The sequence below is a fragment of the Oratosquilla oratoria genome, chromosome 13, assembly GCF_046742065.1.
Source record: "Oratosquilla oratoria isolate Oo_2021 chromosome 13, ASM4674206v1, whole genome shotgun sequence".
NCBI lineage: Eukaryota > Metazoa > Arthropoda > Malacostraca > Stomatopoda > Squillidae > Oratosquilla > Oratosquilla oratoria.
Genome location: NC_134789.1, coordinates 416,428 through 442,927, shown reverse-complemented (window position 1 = coordinate 442,927; position 26,500 = coordinate 416,428). Strand labels below are relative to the sequence as shown.

Here is a 26,500-nt window from a genome sequence, read left to right as displayed (position 1 = left end):
CTTACAAGGGAGATAGCCAAAGTCAAAGGCATAAATCTACTCCCACCTATTTCATCCCCACATACTCCACTCTTATTCACCACCCCTCCCTCAGTCTTTTTCTGGCTCCTCCTGGTTGACAGGTCATCCCTGCATCTCACCCACTGCCCTGGGGCAGAAGCAATGCAGCAAGACACAGCACATCCACAGCAAGGCAGCTTCATTAAATCAGTGACCCCTCCCCACCCACACACACACCATCTTCATCCCCTCATGCAGAAAAAGAGAAGAGGGGGAGAAATCCCTTCGGGCTGCATTAAAATATCATTCACACGTACTCCTTCACTCCCCCTATCCCCTACCCACTCCCTTCCATGCATCATGGCATCATCTATATACAACCATTCTCCACTCACCCCTATCTTCTGTCTTCTCACTTCCTTCCTTCCTTCCTCAACAGACATTCCCCTCTTTCCCAATGCCCCTTTTACCCTATCCATCCATCTCATACATGGTCCCCCCATTGTGTTCACTCTCTCCACCTCTGTCTTCCACACACCTTTTACTAATCTTTCTTCACTCATTCTTCCCATGTGTCCAAACCATCCCAGTACTCTTTCATCAACCCTATCTCCCAAAACACATCACACCCGCTACACTACATAGCAGAACACCCACACACACCAAGAAACATTAAAACAACACCCAAAGACCTTTATCACACACAGATACTCTCTTCTCTTCCTCCAAACCACCAAATACCAGCCTCCGGAAACATATTCATAATCATATCGCTCACCGCTCCATTAACACACTGAAAGAAAACACACTGCTGCATGCCAGACCCCCTGATATCCACCCTTCTGAATCCTCTCTCCCACTAAAGGACAGAGTCCACCTGGCCAGACTGCAGTGCGGCCACCACCCAGCACTTCTAAGCTACCAGAAGAGGCTGGATGACCGCATTGTGAACAGCTGCCCAGGATGTAACACTTCACCCCATACCATACAGCACATAATGGAAGACTGCATTATACACAATCATGCACGCAAACAACACAACATACACTCTATAAAGGATTTGTGGGAAAACCCAGTTTCGGCAGTGGCATTCCTTGGGGAGACGGGACTGCTCGGACAGACAGTCTAGGGAACGACACAAACAACAACAACTCCCTTTCCACCTCTGCTCTCCTCCTCACCTCATTTCTCACTTTTTCCAACCTTGTAACCCCTACCAAACTTCCCAGGCATTTCATCTCAAACACATTTAAATTCTTTCTCTCTTCCTCTCTATGCTCCATATTTCTGCACCATACAGTGCTGTCAGCACAATCACTCCTTCATACAATCTCCTCTTAGCATCCATTCCCAAATGTTAATGTACTCTGTATGCCAGAAACTTTGTGTGTCAATGGCATTTCCCTGCTTTATGCCATCAGCTCTGTCAAAGTTAAGTCTGGAATTGTTGTTGTCTTTAATGTGCCAGACAGCTCTCTCTGGCCTACTAATACAAGGCAACCACCATCCAAACCTATCTTACGGAGAGTGTGTTGCAAAAAGATCATATCAAAAAGAGTTCTCTGTGGCCTTCACAGACCCACATTACCCCTGAAATAGAGGACCATCACCAATCCTCTCAACCAAAACCTCTAGTTCCCCTTCCCCACTATAATCTTTGAAATCGAGCAACAACTTCATAAATGTATATTCTTGCCTAGGTGAATGGAAACAATATCAACTTCTGCATGTTCATACAATTAAGTCTATTTCCTTTTATTCCTGAATGTTTCCTGACACCACCATTATTACACCATTTTCTGTATGCATCTTCATCAAAGGTCCTACAAAAGGCCTTGTTTTGTTTTATCTCTTCATGTGCACCAATCTCACTGAGGACTGTGAAAGACAGCGGACCAAACAATGTTATCATCTTTCACTGTTATCATCTTCAATATTCAGCGTGTCTGTCATCTCCCTTCAATGCCTAGCATGTATATGTGCACATGCACACATATGCTACCAGAGTGAACTTGGACATCTTCAACCAACTCTCCAGGGACAGTCAACTGTCTGAGTGACCCATGCTCACCAACCTTTCCAGTTAACCTCCAACAAACAACAGGTTCAACACATCTCAGATCAAGTCATCTGAACACCTGAAGCCCTTTACTTGAACAAAGAAGCCAACAGGGTGTCGACAAGACACCCGTTTGGAACTTCTTCACCACACAGCCTTCGCTACAAAAGAATTAGTGACTAATCCAGCGCCTCTCATCATGTCCCTCAATCAGACGTGCCCAACCTTTCAAATATTGCATATGTGAATATGGGAATAACCTACCTATACCATGTTTTGGCAACCCTATAAATATGTATATTCTAATGATTCTGGCAACCCCCCTGATGTTTGGATGGAGGTTGCCTTGTATTTGTGGGCCATAGAGAGCTGTCTTCAAGGATAATGTGGGCAAAGGTGAAACTGAAATGTGGATTTTTGAGAACACATATGGACCTGATAGGAAGTGACGAGAAAAAGAGACCTGGGTATATTTAAATGACCGTATACAGTTTTGGGAGGAATGTAAATGAAGTGGTATTGAGGAATCTAAATGCTAGGGTACAAGATGAGCCAATTGATGGGGTAGTTGGGAGGTTTGGGGTGTCAGGTAAGAATTACAGTGGAGTGATGATGTTGGTGATGTGCTTAAAAAGGAAGCCATTTAAAGAAGTTTTAATGATTTAATGAAGTAGCCTTGCTATGGATGTGCTGTGTCTTGTGACACTGCTTCTGACCCAGGGCAGTGGGCGAGATGCAGGGATGACCCATCATCCAAGAGGTGCCAAGATAAGAGGGTGGGAAGAGGGTGGAGGGGAGTGGATATGTTAGGGATTGAATGGGTGGGAGTAGTTTTTATGCCTTTGTTTTTTGGCTACCTCCCTTATAAGGAGAGAAAAGTCTTTGGTATATTTATGTATGTATTTACGTACCTAGTTGTATTATATGGGAAGGGGAGCTATGCTCGTGGTGACCTGTTTTTGTATCTCACAAGATCAAGTTTATTCTTAAATTCTTGTATTGTGTTTGCACACACCATTTTTTCATCCAATTTGTTTCATATATCTATCACTCTGTGTGGGAAGCTGTTCTTTTTCAGGTCTCTTCTGTAGTTATCCTTTTTGAGTTTCATTGCATGTCCTCTTGTTTTTCCTCTGTCCCACTTAAATAAGTCCTCAATCAAGGCGTTATTTTCCTTTCATAATTCTGTAGATGGTTAGTAGGTCCCCTCATTCTCTTCTTTGTTCCAGGGTCACCAATTCCAGTTCGGCCAGTCTTTGTTCATATGTCTGGTTTGAAAGTGTTGGGGCTATCTTTGTTGTTGCTCTTTGTATTCTTTATAATTTTCTTATGTTCTTTTTTGTACTGGGTGACCATATCAGCGCTGCATATCCCAATTTTGGCCTTATCAGTGTTTGTAATATTTTCTTAATCATTTCCTTATCCAGGTATCTAAAGGCTACCTTTATTGATCTTAACAAATTGTATGTTTCTCCGACTATTTTATTTATATGTTTATCTGGTGACATGTCTTTGGTGATGATTACTCCTAGGTCCTTTTCAGAATTTACTTTCTTCACTTCTATTCCGTCAATTTTATACTGTCCTGATATTCTCTTCTTGCTTTTTCCAAATTCAATTATACTGTACTGCACTTTTTGATGTTGAATTCTACCTCCCATCTCTTGCTCCACTCTGAGACTTTGTTCAGATCACTGTAATGATTCAGAGTCTATTTCAGAGTTTATTTTCTTTAATAACTTTGTGTCATCCACAAAGCAGTTCATGTAACTTTCAATACCTTCAATCATGTCATTTACATATATAGCAAACATTATCGGAGCTAGTACTGACCCCTGTGGGATGCCACTACTCATTTCTTCCCATTTTGAATATTTGTCTCTGAGCACTACTTTCATTTTTCTTCCATGTAGGAAGTCCTCCATCCAATTCAATAGTTTTCCATGTATACTTCCTATTGTTTCCAGTTTGTATAGCAATTTTCTGTGCGGTACCTTATCAAATGCCCAGCCATCCCTTTCTTGCAATATATCTATCAATCTTGAATCAAAACAAATCAAATTAGTGGTGCATGATCTTCCCTGTCTGAATCCAAATTGCCTCAGGTCCAATATATTATTCTCCTCCAAATATTTTGTCCATCTATCTTTGATGATTCTCTTACAAATTTTAACTATTGTACTCGTTAGGGACACTGGTCTATAATTTGTTGGGTCTTCCTTATTTCCCCCTTTATATATTGGCATTTTTCCAGTCTCCTGGTAGTTTTCCTTCTTTGAGTGAGCATTCAATTATTTTGTATATTTTTCCTGTTAGTTCTATACATTCCTTTAGTATCCAGTTTGCAATTCCGTCCAGGCCATGTGACTTGTTAACGTCAAGCTTTAATATTTGATTCCTTATTTCATTCTGAGTAATATTTAATTTCTTCATTGGAGGAAATCTTACTTCAATTCTTTGATCACAGTTTTGTAGATTTTTTTCCTCTTTGGTGAATACAGATTTGAAATGTATGTTCATAATATCTGCCATTTCTATATCTTTTGTGTATTCTTTGTTACCTTAACAAAATTTAAAAGTATTTCCTGTTTATTTTTTAGTTTGCTATTCACATATCTATAAAATAATTTGGGTTGATCTTTACATTTGTCTATTATGTCCTTTTCATAATTTCATTTTTCTTTACGTATTTTTACCTGGGTGCAAATGTGGCAGGAAGGAGAGGAGTGGGGGTGGAGGTAGAATGTCGATTGAGAGAAGCGAGTAAATGTCTTGGTGGATTAAAAAGTGTAATGAGAAATAGACATCTGGAAATGGATGCTAAGAGGAGATTATATGAAGGAGTGATTGTCCCAACAGCAATGTGTGGGGCAGAAACATGGAACATAAGAGAGGAAGAGAGAAGGAGTTTGAATGTGTTTGAGATGAAATGTCTGAGAAGTATGATAGGGGTTACTAGGCTAGATAGAGTGAGAAATGAGGAGGTGAGGAGGAGAACAGGGGTGGAAAGGGAGTTGGGAGATAGGGTTGATGAAAGAGTATTAGGATGGTTTGGACACATGGAAAGAATGAGTGAAGAAAGATTAGTAAAAGAGGTGTGGAAAGCATAGGTGGAATGAGTAAATATGAGGGGGCATCCTAGGATGACATGGATGGATGGGGTAAAAGGGGCATTACAAAAGAAAGGAATGTCTGTTGAGGAAGGACGGGAGAGGACAGAAGATAGGGGTGAATGGAGAAGGGTTGAGTATAGATGATGCTGTGATGCTTGAGGGGGAATGGGTGGGGGATGGGGGGTGAGGAAGTATGTATGAGAAATTTGATGCAGCCCGAGGGGTTTCTCTCTGTCTTCTTTTCTGCATGAGGGGACGGAGAGGGTGGGTTGCCAAATTTATGAAGCGGCCTTGCTGTGGATGTGCTGTGTTTTGTGACACTGCTTCTGACCAAGATGAGAGGGAGGGAGGAGGGTGGAGGGGAGTGGAATATGTAGGGGATGTAATAGGTGGGAGTGGTTTCTATGCCTTTTTCTTTTTGGCTACCCCTTGGGTAAGGGGGAAAAAAGCCTTTGCTATATGTATGTATGAAAGGATGTTGGACAGAAGGGTGGTTGATGGGGCATTAATGGAATATGTAGTACCAAAGGAAGTATAGGAAGTTCTGGGCATTTATATTTTCAGAGGAGAGAATGGGGAAATGTCAGATATTTCTTAATAAAAGGGAAATTGAGAGTGGAGGGAAAGTGGAGGAAAAGGATAGGAGGTTGAGAGATGCTGAAAGTTAAAAATCTGAATGAGAGGGAAAAGAAAGAATACCAGGAGAAGCTAATAGAAGTATGGGAGGTGGTGAGGGATCAAATGGAAATAAAAGAAATATGGGTATGTTTCAAGGAGGAAGTGACAAAGTATGCAAAAATTATATGTGGGACAAAGAGAATGAAGACGAGATGGGCAAGAGGTGTGAGTGAAGAATGGTTGAGAATGGACAATAAAATGACATGGCCCAAAGGAATTTCTCTGTGTCCTCTCAATTTTCACAAGAGGAGACAGACAAGGAGGTAGGGTTGCCATGTAAATTAAACGGTGGGGGTAAACCAGCTTATGCTGTCAGGCCTCACTGTAGATGTGCTGTCCTACTACACTGCTTTTGACAGCAGGCAGTGGGTGGGCGGGGGCTTTCTTCATCCACAAGGAGCTAAATTAGAAGGGAAACAAACAGGTGATGGATGGGAGTGGGATGGGCGCATGCCTTGGCTGGTTAATTCCCTTATAAGTGGGAGGAGGCCTTTTGGTATAGAGATGGATATGCATTTATGTATGTATATACTTAAGATTCTTTTCCCATTATAAGGGGAGTTATCAGAGTCAAAGTACACACACACTTTATACACATTAAAAATCCCATTCAATACCCCTAACTTCTCAACTCCTCATGGATGAGGGTTCATTGCTATCCCCTCTCACATAAACAGTCTACTAGTCTTTTAATCCAAGTAATACTGCAAGTAACACATCAAACATCAAACCAATCCTGGAAATACTTCACTTACCTTGGACTCTGGGAAGGTGTTGCTCCTGTAAACTCATTAGCATCAAAAAAGTCTTCATCTTCTGAGCTTGAATATGATGTTTCAGGAACAAGGGTTTCTGCAGAGGCAAGCACTATAAATCCCAACATGTCAAAGGCATCAATATAGTTTTTGAGATGCATTGTATGAAAATATATCTACCTACAATTACATAAACACACACCACTCCTGTAATTGGAAGAGTGGAATAATCAGACTACAGCAGGAAATACAGTTCTCCAAAGTCATTTGGGACTATGAGCGTGGATATTGCTATGGAACTGTCAAGACCCATAAGCCAGGAAACCCCCTTCCACCCACATCACAGATGACCTCCCCTACTTATAGGATGGCTTAAACTTTAAATTATATTTTAACCCCATTCATCCCCACAGGTTACTCATTTAGGTTTGCTGTTGAGTTCATTGACATCCTAAAGACCAATCAACCCAACAAAGATATTGCTTCCTTGGACGTAAACAGCCTCTTTACCCATGTTCCCATGCAGGAGACTATAGTTATCTTGGATAATGTTTACAAGTCTGGCAAAAAAAAAAAAAAAAAAAAAAAACTCCCAATCCCCAAAGGGGATGTGCAATGGAGGTCCCTTTCCTCTTACATAGAGGAGGAATTCTTCCACTAGGTGGATGGTGTGATAATGGGATCACCCCTTGCTGTTCTCTTTGTCAACATGTACATGGCTAAAGTGGAGGCAAGGACCTTCATTGGTTACCAAGGACCTAGAATCTATGCTAGATATGTTAACAAAGTTCTTATTAACATCAAAGTAAGGGGCAATTCTACGAAGCCGGTCACTGCCATCAAAAGTAGTTCAGTCCTCAACTTGATCGAGGTCAGTAAGAACAAAATCCTTCCATTCCTTGATGTCCTTGTTGAGTAGAAGGCTGGCTATTATGCCACATCTATCTTCATGAAGGCCATCAATGTAGGATGATGCTTAAGTACTAAAGAAGAGTGCCCAGACTCATGTAAGAGATCTCATCGGCACATATGTAAGAAGAGCCTTTACCCATCGCAGTAAGTGGGAAACTGTCCACATTGAACTGGAATGTGTGAAGCAGTTGTTAACAATGAGCACCCTACCAACATCACTGAGGGCATCATAAGAAGAAAATGGAAGAATACCACACACAACCCCTAATCATTGCAGAAAACATTTGGAAAATACTTAACTATACACCATAGGTTGGGTTATGGATGGTCTACAAATGGGAAGCAGATGCATTATATAAGATCTCTGCTAACTAGGTAACACCTATGAAACCATATGAAATGGTCTAAGAGTTTAACCACTTCACTCCGGGCCAAAATCTAGCGGGCAGCATTAGCTGCCAGACGTACGATGTTGCGTCATAATACTCGCATCATAAAAAAGAGTCACCGCTTATATCGATCGTTCTCTCTTTCATCCGTGAATTTTGATAACCATAGAAAATGTGATGAAGCCAGTTTAGAGAGTATGTCAGTTACGCAGGGACAACTACAATAAATATAATCAAGACGCCGATATGGCAGCCTCGCATATCCACTTGCTCCCCATGCCACATACGTAGGCGGCACCGTATGGAAGGGGTTAAAACTACCCTAACCTGGTGGCTTCTCTTGTTATGAGGAATAACACTACCCCAAGAGGGGCAAAAGAATTAGAAGCTGGCATATGTCTATAAATCTAAATACTCAGAAGAGGGCAAAGTTCTCCATATAAGCTACATCAGCTACATGACTTTAAAGAGACAACTGTTAGCACATCACAACAATGAAGCTATCTACCAAAACTTTTTCGACAGCCATAAGAAGCAACCTTTACAAGACATCATCAAGGACACAGAAATTCTCCACTGTGACAGCTATGGGCATTTAATAATTGCTAAGGCAGTAACTATCACATTACAAAAACCTTTATCAACCACTTTGGTACAATGACGCCTATGTAGGCATCATGAGGATGCCAGCATCAACATCTTGATTATATATATATCTTTTTTAGTTGTACATCGAGTTACCCCCAGATTCTGTGAACTGGTTTGATCACATTTCCTGTGTTTATTATTACTCAGAGTAAAAGAGAACAAATAATACAGCAGTGACTTTATATTTCATAATGTGAGTAATGAGATGAATTGTACATATGGCAGCCAATGCTGTGCATGAGATTTTAACTCATAGTGGTTAAATGTCCAATTATCTTTGGAGTACATCCTCATATCAAGTAGGAAATTAGATCCACACAACAAAAACCCACAGAAAAGAATACCATGGGACAAATAACCACAGGACAGAATACCAAAGTGCAGGAGATTGCTGGGACAGGAAACCACTAGGACAGGGTATCACAATAGAAGCCAATATCATTGGAAGGGTAACCTCCCTGGTTATGCCCTGAGACACCTAACTCAACCATATTTAATCAGGGTATCACAATAGAAGCCAATATCATTGGAAGGGTAACCTCCCTGGTTATGCCCTGAGACACCTAACTCAACCATATTTAATCTATGTAATTTTGCATTGCATTAAATATTGCCCTGAAGATTACCATGTGTAATGGTTGGAACAGCTGTTGGTGTGTAAAATGGTGTAAAATGGATCAACATTCTAACATGGTCCTGGAGCTGCAGCATCTACATTGTGGGACCACCCCCCAACCCCATGAGTTGGAGGCCAAACGGCGGCAACCACCCCTGGCCACCAGCTCTATGCAGGTGGCACTGAACCCCAAGAGGAGCTATGACGGCCTTGGGGAGTACCACAATCCTTTTTCTCAACATGCAATGTTACGTTTTTTCTGCACCGAGGGGTGATTTTCCGGTGATCACCCCTCTTCTTCTACTTTTAGCCGGAGATGTAGAGAGCAATCCTGGGCCCACCACAAAATACACATGCCCAACATGCTCTAAAACCCATTACCTCGAACAGACAGACAAAGGGCTCAGTTCAGTGCAATATGTGCAAAAACTGGGCCCACCTCACTTGTACACAAACACTTGGACATGTTCTACCTGCCCTCCAGTAACTCCACTCCCACCTCCCCAACCACAGCCAGCACCCTTACCCACTCCCAATTTCCCTTTGCCCTTATCCCCAATCAGTACTCCCCTTCCTTTGTCCCCAATCTCTCCTTTCCCCCCCTCTAACCCAGATCCTATACCTTCCCCATTAACACCCCAACCTCAACCCCAAACGGCAACATACAACACATACAGAACACACATCAACATATTACAACACAACATTGACAGTATTAACACAAAAAACATGAACTTGAACACGTTCTTAAACAACACAACATACACATTGCAATTATACAAGAAACAAAACTAAGACACTCACACAAAACACCATCATTTCATAATTACACCACCATCAGATAAGACCAGACCGACGGCAATGGCGGTGGACTCATCACTCTGATCCACCACTCCATCTGTTTTGTGGACACAAGTGCCACAACCAAAATTCTCCTCCCTACCACAGATAACACTACAGAAATCCAATCCATTCGAATCCGCACAGGCAACAAATCAACACTGACAATAGTTAACATGTACATTCCCCCCCAATCATCCCCCACAGTTCCAAACACCTTCAGGCCTCAATTTAGCCAACTAGCCTCAATCCCCAACCTGATCATGGGTGGTGACTTCAACGCCAAATCATCTGCCTGGTATGTCGACAACCCTGACACAGACAGAGGGCTTGATATACAGACTCAGTTTGACTCATTGACTATCATGAACAACACACATAATCATACACATATTCTACACCAAGCCCTATACACTCCCTCCTCTCCTGATATCACCTTCTGCTCCCCCTGCCTAACCCCAACAACATCATGGAGAGTGGTCTGAACCCTTGATTCTGACCACCTTCCAATCATCATCACCACCAAAACAAGATGCACCCCAGTTGGCCACAGACACACATACACCAATTACAAGAGAGTTAACTGGGAAGCTTTTACTGAAGAGACAGAACAACATTTTGAAACGCTTAACAGTACACCAATCACAAACATAAACAAAGCTGTGCACACTTTTAATACAATCATACAAAATGCAGACAAGAGATACATCCCTAGAGGCAACAGAAAATCACACAACCCCAACTTCACACCAGAAATCCAAGGCCTCATCAGACAACCAGACACACTTAAACACAATACCCCCACACCTATCCCTCAAAACATAGCAGACCAAATACAAACACTAAACACTGTGATTGCCAATAAAATACACAAACAAAAAACACAAAATTAGCACAACTTTATCAATACACTTGATCACAAAACAAACACCAGCAAATTGTACAAAACACTCAACAGCATTACACTATCCAACAGTAACACAACACGCTCTCATGCAGCAATAATCACAACAACAGACAATCTACCCTCAAACAGACAACAAGCAAACACACTCATAAATCATTTTGCACAGACAAGCCATCTCACTTCTCACCCTGACGACCGACGCACTATTCGACGTAAGAAAGACTTTCCCACAGACTCAGACTATACACCCTTCATAGACAGTCAGACAAAGCACATAATACATAATCTCAAGCACTCATCTGCCAGTGGCCCTGATAACATAAGTAACATCCACCTAAAACACATTGGACCACAAGGTATACACGCACTCACAAACATTGCAAACTACAGCTATTTACACAACACTATACCCGACATCTGGAAGCATGGTAAAATAATCACCATTCCAAAACCAAACAAAGACCCAACGATCCCAACATCGCACCGCCCAATCACACTTCTCTGCACCCCCTCTAAAGTCATTGAACGCCTAATACTTAAACTTATCACACCACATATTCCCCTTGCTGACTCACAACACAGTTTTAGGCCACTACACTCCACAACCACTCTTCTGATAAACCTCACACAAAGAATTTTAGATGGCATCAATTCAGATAGGCCCCACCACAGAACACTTCTTATAACATTAGACATTAGTAAAGCTTTTGATGCTATCCCCCACCACAACCTAACAAATAAAATATATAACACAGACATGCACAATAACACCAAAAGATGGCTGGCCAATTATCTGGCAGTTAGGAATGCTTATGTGTCATATAATGGCCAATCATCGCACATCAGAAACATTAAGAATGTAGTACCACAGGGCTCTCTTCTATCCCCCACACTCTTTAATCTATACATGCATGACTTACTCACACCAGACACCTCAGAAATACAAATCTCTTCCTACGCAGATGACATAACAGATGACATAACAATCACATGCACACATCGTAACACAGACAAAGCTGCAGAAATAATCCAGCCTTACCTTGATACACTCAACACATGGTTCATCACAAACAGACTCAAAATAGCTCCAACCAAATCTACATCAACACTTCTCACCAACTGGACAAAAGAACACAAATACATACCTCATCTCTACATCAACAACACTCTAATACCACACACAAACACACCGAAAATTCTTGGTGTAACATAAGATACATCCATGTCTTTCAAACAACACATCACAAACATAAAAAACAAATGCACACCTAGACTTAACGCACTTAAGTCAATCGCTGGAACAACATTTGGACAAAACAAAGAAACTAATACAACAATATACAAACAATGCATACGCTCAGTGATGAATTATGCGAGTCCTGCGTGGGCTCCTAATCTCAGTGAGACACACCACAACACCCTTCAAATCATACAAAACAAAGCCCTAAAAACAATTACAGGCTGCACAAATACAACACCTACAGACCATTTACACCATGAAACAAAAGTCCTCAAAGTCAAGGACCACCTCGACATGAGAGGCACACAAACACTTGCCACAGCCACCACAAACACATCACACCTGCTACACTACATAGCAGAACACCCACACACACCAAGAAACATTAAAACAACACCCAAAGACCTGTATCACACACAGATACTCTCTTCTCTTCCTCCACAACCACCAAATACCAGCCTCCGGAAACATATTCATAATCATATCACTCACCGCTCCATTAACACACTGAAAGAAAACACACTGCTGCATGCCAGACCCCCTGATATCCACCCTTCTGAATCCTCTCTCCCACAAAAGGAGAGAGTCCACCTGGCCAGAATGCGGTGCGGCCACCACCCAGCACTTCTAAGCTACCAGAAGAGGCTGGATGACCGCATTGTGAACAGCTGCCCAGGATGTAACACTTCACCCCATACCATACAACACATAATGGAAGACTGCATTATACACAATCATGCACGCAAACAACACAACATACACTCTATAAAGGATTTGTGGGAAAACCCAGTTTCGGCTGTGGCATTCCTTAAGGAGATGGGACTGCTCGGACAGACAATCTAGGGAATGACAACAACAACAACAACAATATTCTAACAGCTTTCATAAAATACATAAAGAAATGTTCCCTTCAATTGACACTACATGTATACAAACATACATACATATATATATACATACATATACCAAGGCTTTTTCCCCCTTACAAGGGAGGTAGCCTAAAAGGAAAAGGCATAAAATCATTCCCACCCATTCCATCCCTGAATACACTCCACACCCCTCCACCCTCCCTCTCATCTTAGCACCTCCTGCACCTTGTCCACTGCCCTGGGTCAGAAGCGGTGTCGCAAGACACAGCACATCCACAGCAAGGACGCTTCATTAAATCGGCGACCCCCCCCTCTCCATCCCCCCATGAATTAAAGGAGAAGACGGGGAGAAATCCCTTTGGGCTGCGTCAAATTTTGCTCACACATACTACCTCACCCCCCCATCCCCCCGCCCATTCAATCTCATGCATCACATCATCCATATATTTGCAAACCTATCATACGAGGAGAGATTGGCTAAATTGGAGCTACCGACTCTGGAGCAAAGAAGAGAGAGAGGAGACCTACTGACCATCTACAGAATCATGAAAGGCACAGAGATACTTGATAGAGAAGAATTACTAAACTGGGACAAGAGAAACACAAGAGGACATGGAAGGAAATTAAGAAAACATAGCTATAGAAGAGAACTGAAGAAAAACAGTTTTCCACATAGAGTTTTAGACACTTGGAACAAACTGGATAATGAAATAGTAAGTGCAAAAACCATTCACGAGTTTAAAAGCAAACTAGACACTGAGAGATACAATGGCGGGACAACAGGAGCATAGCTCCCTTTCCCGCAAAATACAAAATACAACTAGGTAATACAACCGTTCTCCATTCACCCTGTCTTTTGTCCTCTCCTGTCCTACCTCAACAGACATTCCCCTCTTCCCCAAAGCCCCTTTCACCCCATCCATCCATCTCATCCTAGGACGTCCCCTCATGTTCACTCCCTCCACATTTGCCTTCCATACCTCTTTTACTAGTCTTTCTTCACTCATTCTTTCCATGTGTCCAAACCATCCTAATACTCTTTCATCAACCCTATCTCCCAACTCCCTTTCCACCCCTGTTCTTCTCCTCACCTCCTCATTTCTCACTCTATCTAGCCTAGTAACCCCCATAATACTTCTCAAGACACCTCATCTCAAACACATTCAAACTCCTTCTCTCTTCCTCTCTTATGTTCCATGTTTCTGCCCCATACAGTGCTGTTGGCACAATCACTCATTCATACAGTCTCCTCTTAGCATCCATTCCCCAAATGTCTATTTCTCATTACACTCTTCAATCCACCAAGGCATTTACTTTCCTTCTCTCAATCTACATTCTACCTCCACCTTCATTCCATCTTTTTCCTGCCACATTTGCACCCAAGTATCTAAAACTATCCACTTCCTCCAGTCGCTCTCCCTTAATGCTCACTTCCAGTCTACTGCCACTTTCACCCCTTGTACATCTCATCACCTTACTTTTACCCACATTTATCTTTAGCTTTCTTCTATCACATACTCTCCCAAACTATGTCACCAACTTCCTCAGTCCCTCCTCCGATCCTGCTACAAGCACAGTGTCGTCAGCAAACAACAGCTGGCTCACCTCCCACTTTTCTCCATTTTCTTTAACCATCTCCAATCCCTGACCCACTACCCTTGCATTTACCTCTCGCACTACCCCATCCATGTATAAGTTGAACAGCCAGGGTGACATAACGCATCTTTGACGAAGTCCCACCTTTACCTCGAACCACTCACTCTCTCCATTTCTAATCCTGACACAAGCTCTACTACTCTCATAAAAACTCATGACAGCTCCTAGAAGCTTTCCTCCTATCCCATATATCTGCATAACCTCCCACAGTACCTTTCTGTCTACCCTATCATAAGCCTTTTCCAGATCCATGAAAGCCCAAAAAAAATCTTTCCCCTTTCCTATAGCTTTCTCACATATTTGTCTTACCACAAAGATCTGATCTACACAACCTCTACCTGTCCTAAATCCACACTGTTCCTCACCAACTACTCCCTCTGTTCCTCTCCTACTCCTCTCAATCAAGATCCTCCCATAAGCCTTCCCAACTACACCTAACAAGCTAATTCCTCTGAAACTACTACATTCACACTTGTCCCCTTTTCCCTTGTAAAGTGGAACTATACAGGCACTTCTCCAGTCCTCTGGCACTCTACCCTCTCTCCAGCAAACATTAAATAATCTCACCAGCCAGTCCACCATCACTGTACCTCCTTTTTTTAGACATTCTGCATGGCATACATCCAGACCAGGTGCCTTACCTGCTTTCATCATCTTAACAACTGCCTTCACTTCATCCTTCCGTATTTCTCCTCCATTTTTCTCACTCATCACTCTCATTTTCTTAGCATTTCCCACTGCAACTATCTTTCCCTCCCTATCCTCCTTCACATTTAGCAACTCCCTAAAATATTCTGCCCATCTTCCCCTTACTGCCTTCTCTTCCATTATCATCTCTCCATCTGCACCTTTTACCTTTTCTTCTCTACTTGATTCGCCTCCTCTTCCTCTCTTAATTTCTTTCCAAAACATCTTTTTATTACTTTCAAAATTTTCTGTCATACTCTTACCCCACTTCACATCTGCTCTCCTCTTTGCCTCCTTTACCTTTTGCTTTACTTCTCTTTTCTTTTCTTTGTACCTCTCATATGACTCCCTCGTCCTATTTTGTAACTAATCTGTGAAAGCTCGCTTCTTCTCTTCTACAACCTTCTTTGTTTCCTCCTCCCACCATCCACTACCCTTCCTTCTATTTCCTCCTGTCCTTCTTGTTCCACACACCATCCTTGCACACTTTGTGATTCCCTCATTGAACCATCCCCATTCCTCCACACCTAGCTCTACTCTATCCTTCACTCCCTCCCACTCCTTCAGCTTCTTGTACTCCTCCTTTTCATTTAAAGAGTTCACTCTAAGCACCTCCCTACCTTTTGTCCCTTTCCTCTTTCTCCATCTATCCTCCACTCTCAACTTACCTTCCACCAAAAAATTATCTGATATTCCCCTGTATACGCCTCATATACATGACGAGTAGTATCGCCCAGTCATATGACCCACTCCCTCACTCACTCACCGGATTACCACCAAACACGCCTGCTGACCAAACAATTTCCACCACCGCCACGGCCGGGCAACACACACGCACACACACACGAACACACGCGATCACTCAAGTAACCACACAGTACTAAAACACGTTATTACGTATACTGACGACCCTCCCCTGGATATATATATATTTTAGCTGTTAGACTACATTATATAATGTAACCCCAAGATAGTAATAAGAAGAAATATTTGTAATCTTGCTCGCATAAACTCTTAAGCTTATACGAGCGTGGGACCTCCAAAAATGCTGAATCCTAATTTCCGGCCTTTTTAACGGGATGCAGAGAGCTCGAGAGAGAGTCGGTCCGATGATACGTACAAAGAAATAATATAGTGCATTGTGGTATAGAACCAGGAAGTGATTGACTTAGTGTAGAACCATAGAAGAAATTGTGAACCAATAAAGGAAAGGAACCAATAACGAGTTTAATATAGCCGCCTTAAGTTCAGTGTTATGTATCTACTCATAGCCAGTTGAGGATACACCCCCACCCTCTCCCCTTAGCACATGTACATCCTTAACTCTTCCTATCATGGTCCTATTTACCACTACATAATCCATCAATGCTCTATCTACCACCCTTCCATCCACCACCCTCTCCCATGTGTACTTATGCTTGACTTTCTTCCAAAACACTGTATTTGCTATCATCAACTCTCTTTCTAGACACATTTCCACCATCAACTCTCCACTACGATTCTTTCCTGGAACTCCACATTTCCCAACCACTACATCAACTGGACCATTTCCTACCCTAGCATTAAGGTCTCCCAGTACTATTACATTGACATTTCTCCCTAAATCCTCTATGCACTCATTTAAATCTATCCAAAAGGCCTCCCTTTCTTCTACACTCTTCTCATTGACAGGCCCATATGCACTTCCAAAGACCCACATCTCCTTTCCCAGTTTCAACTTCATCCACATTATCCTTGAGGAAACCTCCTTCCACTCCACTACACATTTACCTATCTCTTCACTTACTAGAATAGCCACCCCTTCCCTTCCTCGCCCTCTCTTCACTCCTGATAACCTCCCACTTACACTCACCCTTCCCTTTCAACTTAGTTTCACTCAAAGCCAACACATCCATCTTTCTTCTCACAAACATACTACCTATCTCTTCCCTTTTACTCTCATCTGTACCACATCCACACACATTAAAAGACCCAAACCTTAGGGTGCTGGTCCGAAAACTCCCAGACCCTCTTATGCCTTTGCTTTTTCGTTTAGGAATGTCCCCTGTGGGGCTACAAGGAGAAGGATGCCTAGTCCCATTCCCCGTCCCTTTCTTCTCTCCTCTTACGATCCAAGTGGAAATACTTGGTGGCAGTATTCTTTTCCCCCACCACAGGGAATATGTATTTGTGTATATATATATATATATATATATATATATATACACACATACCTATACCAAAGGCTTTTTCCCCCTTAAACAGGGGGTAGCAAAAAAAAAAAAAAAAAAAAAAGGAATAGAAATCACTCCCACCCATTTCATTTCCCCTTTATTCCACTCCCCTCCACCCCTCCTCCCTTCCTCCTATCTTGGCACCTCCTGGATGATGGGTCATCCCTGCATCCTGTCCACTGCCCTGGGTCAGAAGCAGTGTCGCAAGACACAGCACATCCACAGCAAGGCCGCTTCATAAATTCAGCAACCCCCCCTCTCTGTCCCCTCATGCAGAAAAGGAGAAGACGGGGAGAAATCCCTTCGGGCTGCATCAAATTTTTTTTCATACATCCTCATCCCCTATCCCCCACCCACTCCCCCTCATGCATCACAGCCTCATCTATACACAACCCTTCTCCATTCACACCTATCTTCTGTCCTCTCTCATCCTTCCTCCACAGACATTCCTCTCTTTTGTAAAGCCCCTTTCACCCCATCCATCCATCTCATCCTAGGACGCCCCCTCATATTCACCCCTTCCAACTCCGCCTTCCACACTTCTTTTACTAATCTTTCTTCACTCATTCTTTTCATGTGTCCAAACCATCCTAATACTCTTTCATCAACCCTATCTCCCAGCTCCCTTTCCTTCCCTGTTCTCCTCCTCACCTCCTCATTCCTCACTCTATCTAGCCTAGTAACCCCTATCATATTTCTCAGATATTTCATCTCAAACACATTCAAACTCCTTCTCTCTTCCTCTCTCATGTTCCATGTTTCTGCCCCGTACATTGCTGTTGGCACAATCACTCCTTCATATAACCTCCTCTTAGCATCCATTCCCAGACGTCTATTTCTCATTACACTTTTTAATCCACCAAGGTATCTACTCGCTTCTCTCAATCTACATTCTACCTCCACCCCCACTCCTCCCTTTCCTGTCACATTCGCACCCAAGTATCTAAAACTATCCACTTCCTCCAGTTTCTACTGTCACTCTCTTCCCTTGTATATCTCATCACCTTACTTTTACCTACATTTATCTTCAGCTTCCTTCTTTCACACACCTTCTCAAACTCTGTCACTAACTTCCTTAATCCCTCCTCTGATCCTGCTACAAGCTCAGTGTCGTCAGCAAACAACAGCTGGCTCACCTCCCACTTTTCTCCATTTTCTTTAATCATCTCCAACCCCTGACCCACTACCCTTGCATTCACCTCTCGCACCACCCCATCCATGTAAAGATTGAACAGCCAGGGCGACATAACACATCCCTGACGAAGTCCCACCTTTACCTCAAACCATTCACTCTCTCCATTTCTAAACCTAATGCAAGCTCTACTATCATAAAACCTCTTGACTGCTCTTAACAGCTTTCCTCCTATCCTATATATCTGCAGTACCTCCCAGTCCCTTCCTGTCTACCCTATCATAAACCTTTTCCAGATCCATAAAAGCCCAAAAAACATCCTCACCTTTTCCTATAGCTTTCTCACATATCTGCCCTACCACAAAAATCTGATCTACACATCCCCTACCTGTCCTAAAACCACACTGTTCCTCACCAATTACTCCCTCTGTTCCTCTCCTGACCCTCTCAATCAAGGCCCTTCCATAAGCCTTCCCAACTACACTTAACAAGCTGATCCCTCTGTAACTACTACACTCACACTTGTCCCCCTTTCCTTTGTAAAGCGGAACTATACAGGCACACCTCCAGTCCTCTGGCACTCTACCCTCTCTTAAACAAACATTAAATAACCTCATCAGCCAGTCCACCATAACTGTACGTCCTTCCTTCAGACATTCTGCATGGCATCCATCCAACCCAGGTGTCTTACCTGCTCTCATCATCTTAACAGCTGCTTTCACTTCATCCTTCCCTATTTCTCCTCCATTTTCCTCACTCATCACTCTCATTTTCTTAGCGTATACATATATATATATATATATATACGTACATGAGAGAAAAAGAAGAAAAAGAGACAGCAATAGCAATCCTAAAAGAAATTCAGGATGGAGCCCAGGATGTAGAGAAGGATGTCGATGTGTATAGAATTGGTCAGTATTATAAGGGAAAAAATTGACCCCTAAAGATAAAACTAAGATCACAAATGGTAGTAGAAGACATATTTGAAAAAGTAGGTAAGTTGGCCAGGAGTGAACATTACAATAAGATATGGATAAAAAGAGATATGTGTATTGAGGAATTAGAAAAAGAGAAGACACTAAGAGATGATGCTAAGGTTTAAAAAAAACACGAAGAGAACGGGGACCGAAAGCAAGGTATTCTATTGGAGAGTAATCGACATGAGACTGAGAAAATGATACATCAGAATGGGCGAACTAAAGATAGAAAAAAGATGGAGAAAGGAAAAAATTAAAAGTGGCCTATACTAACATCAACGGATTAATTTCAGGACTGAAGAACTTAATGATTACCTGTTAGAAGAAAAACCAGACATAGTGGAGACTAAACTAAGAGGTGCAATATCACCCATCAATGTTGGACATGGACTATACAATTACTGGATTAAAAACTGAGACAAGAAACAGGGAGGAATCATGTTCTTGGCCAAGAAAAACTTGAATGTGACAAAAATTGAAGAGGGCAAAAGTAATGTAGAACTGATCATGATAAAAGTCAAAGACAAGTACATGAAAAGAAGAAAGTTTGTAGTAACTTATGTGTCCCCAAAAACAAATGCTTGGAAAGAGAACGAGCATATGAAAATGCTAGAAGATACAAGGCATTCATTAAATGAGATACTAATGGGCAGAGGTAACCTGGTAATTATACATACATACATATACCAAGGCTTTTTCCCCCTTACAAGGGAGGTAGCCAAAAAGTAAAAAGGCACAAAATCATTCCCACCCACCCCATCCCCAAAAACACTCCACACCCCTCCACCCTCCCTCTTATCTTAGCACCTCCTAGCAAGACACAGCACATCCACAGCAAGGCCGCTTCATTAAATCGGCGACCCCCCCTCTCCATCCCCCATGCAGACAAGGAGAAGACAGGGAGAAATCCCTTCGGGCTGCATCAAATTTTGCTCACACATACTACCTCATCCCCCATCCCCCCGCCCATTCAATCTCATGCATCACAACATCATCCATATACAACCATTCTCCATTCACCCTTGTCTTCTGTCCTCTCCTGTCCTTCCTCAACAGACATTACCCTCTTCCCCAAAGCCCCCTTCAACCCATCTATCCACCTCATCCTAGGACGTCCCCTCATGTTCACTCCCTCCACATTTGCCTTCCATACCTCTTTTACTAGTCTTTCTTCACTCATTCTTTCCATGTGTCCAAACCATCCTAATACTCTTTCATCAATCCTATCTCCCAACTCCCTTTCCACCCCCGTTCTTCTCCTCACCTCATTTCTCATTCTATCCAGCCTAGTAACCCCCATCATACTTCTCAGACACCTCATCTCAAACACATTCAAACTCCTTCTCTCTTCCTCTCTTATGTTCCATGTTTCTGCCCCATACAGTGCTATTGGCACAATCACTCCTTCATACACTCTCCTCTTAGCATCCATGGAATATACAATGACACAGTGGGTCAGTAAAAACACCAGATACAGAAATAATGAGGAGCCATCGAGACTAGATTTAATATTTACAACAGAACCTGAAATTGTGGACAAAATCCAATATGAGACACCAATTGAAAAGAGTGACCATATACTTATTGAGACTGAACTAAAGGAAGAAATATACATGCAGAGAAATGAAAAGCATAGGAAAGAAAGATTGATGTACAGCAAAATGGACTTTAAAAAACTAAAGAAATTCCTTCAGCATGCAAATTGGGAAAATTTTACATGGAAGAGACAAAAGTGGAAAAGAAATGGGCTATCTTGATGGAAAATTACAATGAAGGGGTGAATAGGCACATACCAAGACAGAAGCTAGAGTGTACACTAAATGCTGGTTCAACAAAAGATGCAGTGAGGCAAAAGATAGAAGGGACAGAGCTTGGAAAAGATGGAGAAAAGGTAAAAAACTTGGAAAATGGCAAGTACATATAAACTATAGAAATGAGTATGTAAAGGTGCGTAGAGAGGAAAAAAGGAACTATGAAAAAGACATACATACATATACCAAGGCTTTTTCTCCCTTAAACGGGGGGTAGCCAAAAAGAAAAAGGCATAGAAACCACTCCCACCCATTGCATTCCCTACATATTCCAATCCCCTCCCTCACTCTTATCTTGGCACCTCCTGGATGACGGGTCATCCCTGCATCCTGTCCACAGCCCTGGGTCAGAAGTAGTGTCACAAGACACGGCACATCCACAGCAAGGCCACTTCATAAATTCGGCATCCCCCCTCTCCATCCCCTCATGCAGAAAAGGAGAAGACAGGGCTGCATCAAATTATTTCTCATACATACTTCCTCACCCCCATCCCCCACCCACTCCCCCTCATGCATCACAGCATCATCTATACACAACCCTTCTCCATTCATCCCTATCTTCTGTCTCCTCTCCCATTCTTCCTCAAGTGACATTCCTCTCTTTTGTAATGCCTCTTTCACCCCATCCATCCATCTCATATTATAGATAAATGCAGAGCAACCCAAGCTATTCTATCGATACGTGAACAGTAAACTTAAAAACAAACAGGAAATGGTGAAACTACACCAAGGAAATATAGAATACACAGAGGATTTAGAAATGGACGAAGTCATGAATAATCACTTCAAGTCTGTTTTCACTAGAAAGAAAGCACAATATTGGGATGAAGGAAATGAAGTGCAATCTCCCCCCATGAGCAAGATAATACATACATACATACATATACCAAGGCTTTTTCCCCATTTCAAGGGAGGTAACCAAAAAGAAAAAGGCACAAAATCATCCCCACCCATTCCATCCCTAAATACACTCCACTCCCCTCCACCCTCCCTCTTATCTTAGCACTTCCTGGATGATGGGTCATCCCTGCACCTTGTCCACTGCCCTGGGTCAGAGGCAGTGTCACAAGACACAGCACATCCACAGCAAGGCCGCCTCATTTTTATCGGCGACCCCCCCCCTCCGTCCCCCCATGCATAAAAGGAGAAGACGGGGAGAAATCCCTTCGGGCTGCATCAAATTTTGCTCACACATACTACTTCACCTCCCATCCCCCTACCCATTCCACCTCATGAATCACATCATCATCCATATACAACCATTCTCCATTCACCCCTGTCTTTTGTCCTCTCCCATCCTTCCTCAACAGACATTCCTCTCTTCCCCAAAGCCCCTTTCACCCCATCCATCCATCTCATCCTAGGATGTCCCCTAATGTTCACTCCCTCCACATTTGCCTTCCATACTTCTTTTTCTAGTCTTTCTTCACTCATTCTTTCCATGTGCCCAAACCATCCTATTACTCTTTCATCAACCCTATCTCCCAGCTCCCTTTCCACCCCTGTTCTCCTCCTCACCTCCTCATTTCTCACTCTATCTAGCCTAGTAACCCCCATCATACTTCTCACACACCTCATCTCAAACATATTCAAACTCCTCTCTTATGTTCCATGTTACTGCCCCATACAGTGCTGTCAGCATAATCACTCCTTCATACAATCTCCTCTTAGCATCTATTCCTAAATGTCTATTTCTCATTACACTTTTTAATCAACCAAGGCATTTACTCGCTTCTCTCAATCTACATTCTACCTCCACCTCCATTCCTCCCTTTCCTGCCAAGTGTAGTGTACCAAGTAAAAATCATAGCGGAGAGTTAATGGTGGAGAAATTTTTAGAGTTGATGATAGCTAACACAGTGTTTATGAAAAAAAGTAAAGTATAAGTACTACATGGGAGAGGGTGATGGATGGAAGAGTGGTTGATAAGGAATTAACTATGTAGTGGTATCCAGGAAAATAGTAGGAATAGTTTTGGATGTCTATGTTCTTAGGGTAAAAAGTGAAGGAATACCAGATAATTTTTGGTGGAAGGTTAGTTGAGTGTAGGATAGGTGGAGAAAGAGGAAAAGGGTGGAAGGTAGAGAGGTGCTTAAAGCAAACTGTTTAAATGAGAAGGTAAAGGAGCAGGAGTACCGTAATTTGCGTAATAAGTCGAGTTTTTAAGCCTAAAACAATCTTTCCAAATCTAGGGGTAGACTTATAGGGCAGGCTAAAATGCAAACCTTTACCAACGAGTTGTAAACAAGAGGTACACACATATTGCCACCCTTCGTAAATGACTTTTCTCCCTCCATCATCCATTTATTCCACTCTGAACGAATATTGTCTTTAAAGGGTTTATTTAGAAAAACATCGAGGGGCTGAAGCACAGATGTTAATCCCTCTGAGCATGAAGCTAGTGTCATATTTCATTCTTTTTGCCAGTGGAGCCATGGGGTTAAAATAATTTCAGCTAAAGTACGAGCTGAACAATGGAGAAGCTCCACCCTGGGTACGTGTTGTCAGTCTGATGTCTGGGTAATATCTGGAGACTGTGTAGATGTCTACAAAAATATGAAGACCCGTTGCAAAAGCAAAACCTCAACCATCATCAGACAGGTTGGTAGCGTGACGTCACAGATTGTTTACACTACTAATGCAAATGGCGGGTGTGCGGTACAGTCATACTGTGTTTTACAATAAAATAAGAGTGCAATACACAGCAGTACTATCTAAAAACTACTTGGAATGATCTTCTATCTATGGTATTACGGTAATATTTTATAGGAAGTAATGTTGACTTGACGAATTTTATGTTCATAAGTTATACCGATACAATATGCGGTAACTGCTGGCATTTGCTATACAACACAATACAAAAATGTATCATATTATCATAGCTTTATTTCATTTACCGGTAGACCTAGGTAAGTTTATTATAGCTTTATTTCATTTACCGGTAGACCTAGGTAAGTTTATTATAGCTTGATTTCATTTACCGGTAGACCTAGGTAAGTTTATTATAGCTTTATTTCATTTACCGGTAGACCTAGGTAAGTTTATTATAGCTTTATTTCATTTACCGGTAGACCTAGGTAAGTTTATTATAGCTTTATTTCATTTACCGGTAGACCTAGGTAAGTTTATTATAGCTTTATTTCATTTACCGGTAGACCTAGGTAAGTTTTGGGCCACTGGTAGCCCACCATATGTTTGGGGTTGTTGTTGTTGTTGTTGTCGTTCCCTAGACTGTCTGTCCGAGCAGTCCCGTCTCCCCAAGGAAGGCCACAGCCGAAACTGGGTTTTCCCACAAATCCTTTATAGAGTGTATGTTGTGTTGTTTGCGTGTATGATTGTGTATAATGCAGTCTTCCATTATGTGTTGTATGGTATGGGGTGAAGTGTTACATCCTGGGCAGCTGTTCACAACACGGTCGTCCAGCCTCTTCTGGTAGCTTAGAAGTGCTGGGTGGTGACCGCATCGCAGTCTGGCCAAGTGGACTCTGTCCTTACGTGGGAGAGAGGATTCAGAAGGGTGGATATCAGGGGGTCTGGCATGCAGCAGTGTGTTGTCTTTCAGTGTTCTTTCAGTGTGTTAATGGAGCGGTGAGTGATATGATATGTTTGGGGTTGACCTATATGGTAGGTATAGGCCTAAGTCAGAATTTTGAGCTAAAACTCTTGAGGTCGACTTGTACACCACAATTTACGGTATAAGGAGAAGCTGAAAGTGTGGGAGATGGTGAGCGATAGACTAAAAGTAGGTGTGGAAGAGGAATGAGGGTGTATCAAAAAGGAAGTGACAAGGTATACAAAGATGTTATGTGGAACAAGGAGGCTGGGAGGGGATACAAGGAAGGGCAGTGAGTAGTGGGATGATGATGAGAGGAAGGTAGTAGAAAAGAAGAAGCGAGCATTTAGGGACTGGCTGTGAAGTAGGATGAAAAAAAAATATGGGGTATAAAGAAGAAGAAAAAAAGGCAAAACTTATGATAAAGGAGGAAAAAAGGAGAACAGAAGTAAAATGGGGAAAGAGTATGACAGAAGATTTTGAAATCAATAAAAAGATGTTTTGGAAGGAAATGTGAGTATAGTAGTTTCATAGGGATCAGTTTGAGTGCAGTTGGGAAGGTTTTAATTAAGAGGATTAGGAGAGCAACAGAGGGAGTAATAGGTGAGGAACAGTGTGGGTTTAGGAGAGGTAGTTGTGGATCAGATTTTTGTGGTTAGGCAGATATATTAAAAAGATTTAGGAAAAGGTAAGGTTGTTTTTCGGGCTTTTAAGGATTTGGAAATGGTTTATGACAGGGTAGACAGGAGGGCATTATGGAAGGTTTTGCAAATATATGGGACTGGGGGAAAGCTGTTAAGGTAATAAAATAACATCCAACTATTAGACTAAATTACCTGCATTTTCTCTTCTAAGAGCTGCTTCTGCACATTCTCTTCCAACCTCAATACCTTCAACTTCCTTTGCTACTGTTAGTGTGCTATTGCCTGACCTGCCATTGCCAACAGCTGTTGGAAAGCCTGAGGCTGGGTTGCTATTATTGACATCAAGGCCACAATGATCTCGACTTCCTCCTGTTGTACAATTATCCAAGTTGTTATGAGTTTCTGGGATAGCATTGCAAGGATGGTACACACCATTGACTGGGAAGGCTGTGTTCTTTGCTATCTGTAAAAGTGATCAAATACTTGTAATTTTTGTTAAGTAGTGAAAAGCTCCCCTATCTCTCTTGTACAATCACAAAAGATAAGCATGTACAATTTTTCTGTGCCTCTAGCAACTCTCCTTTAAGACTTACTACCCACTGCTTCCCTCACCCCTTGTACCTCTCATCACCTTACTTTTACTCACATTTACTTTTAACAACAAAAATAATAGTAATTATTGTAAACCCATAAAGCTGGTAATGGTCCAAGACCCTTCCACAGATCTCACTGGGAGAAAAGTTTTGACTGTCATATGTTTTGTATTGTTTTGGGACTGGTTCTACTCTCTGTATATGAAAA

At 42.1% G+C, this 26,500-nt stretch overlaps 1 protein-coding gene across 4 annotated transcripts in view; it reads right to left on the bottom strand.

The window, feature by feature from the left end:
- The window catches only part of LOC143032291 (oxysterol-binding protein-related protein 9), a 103,593-nt gene that overhangs the window by 35,605 nt on the left and 41,488 nt on the right, over positions 1–26,500 (bottom strand). For all 4 annotated transcript variants that reach the window (XM_076196769.1, XM_076196767.1, XM_076196770.1 and 1 more), the window contains 2 exons: positions 25,892–26,162; positions 6,606–6,702 (listed from right to left, as the gene is read on the bottom strand). In XM_076196769.1, the coding sequence (XP_076052884.1) occupies positions 6,606–6,702; positions 25,892–26,162 (368 nt within the window). The remainder of the gene's footprint in view (positions 1–6,605; positions 6,703–25,891; positions 26,163–26,500) is intronic.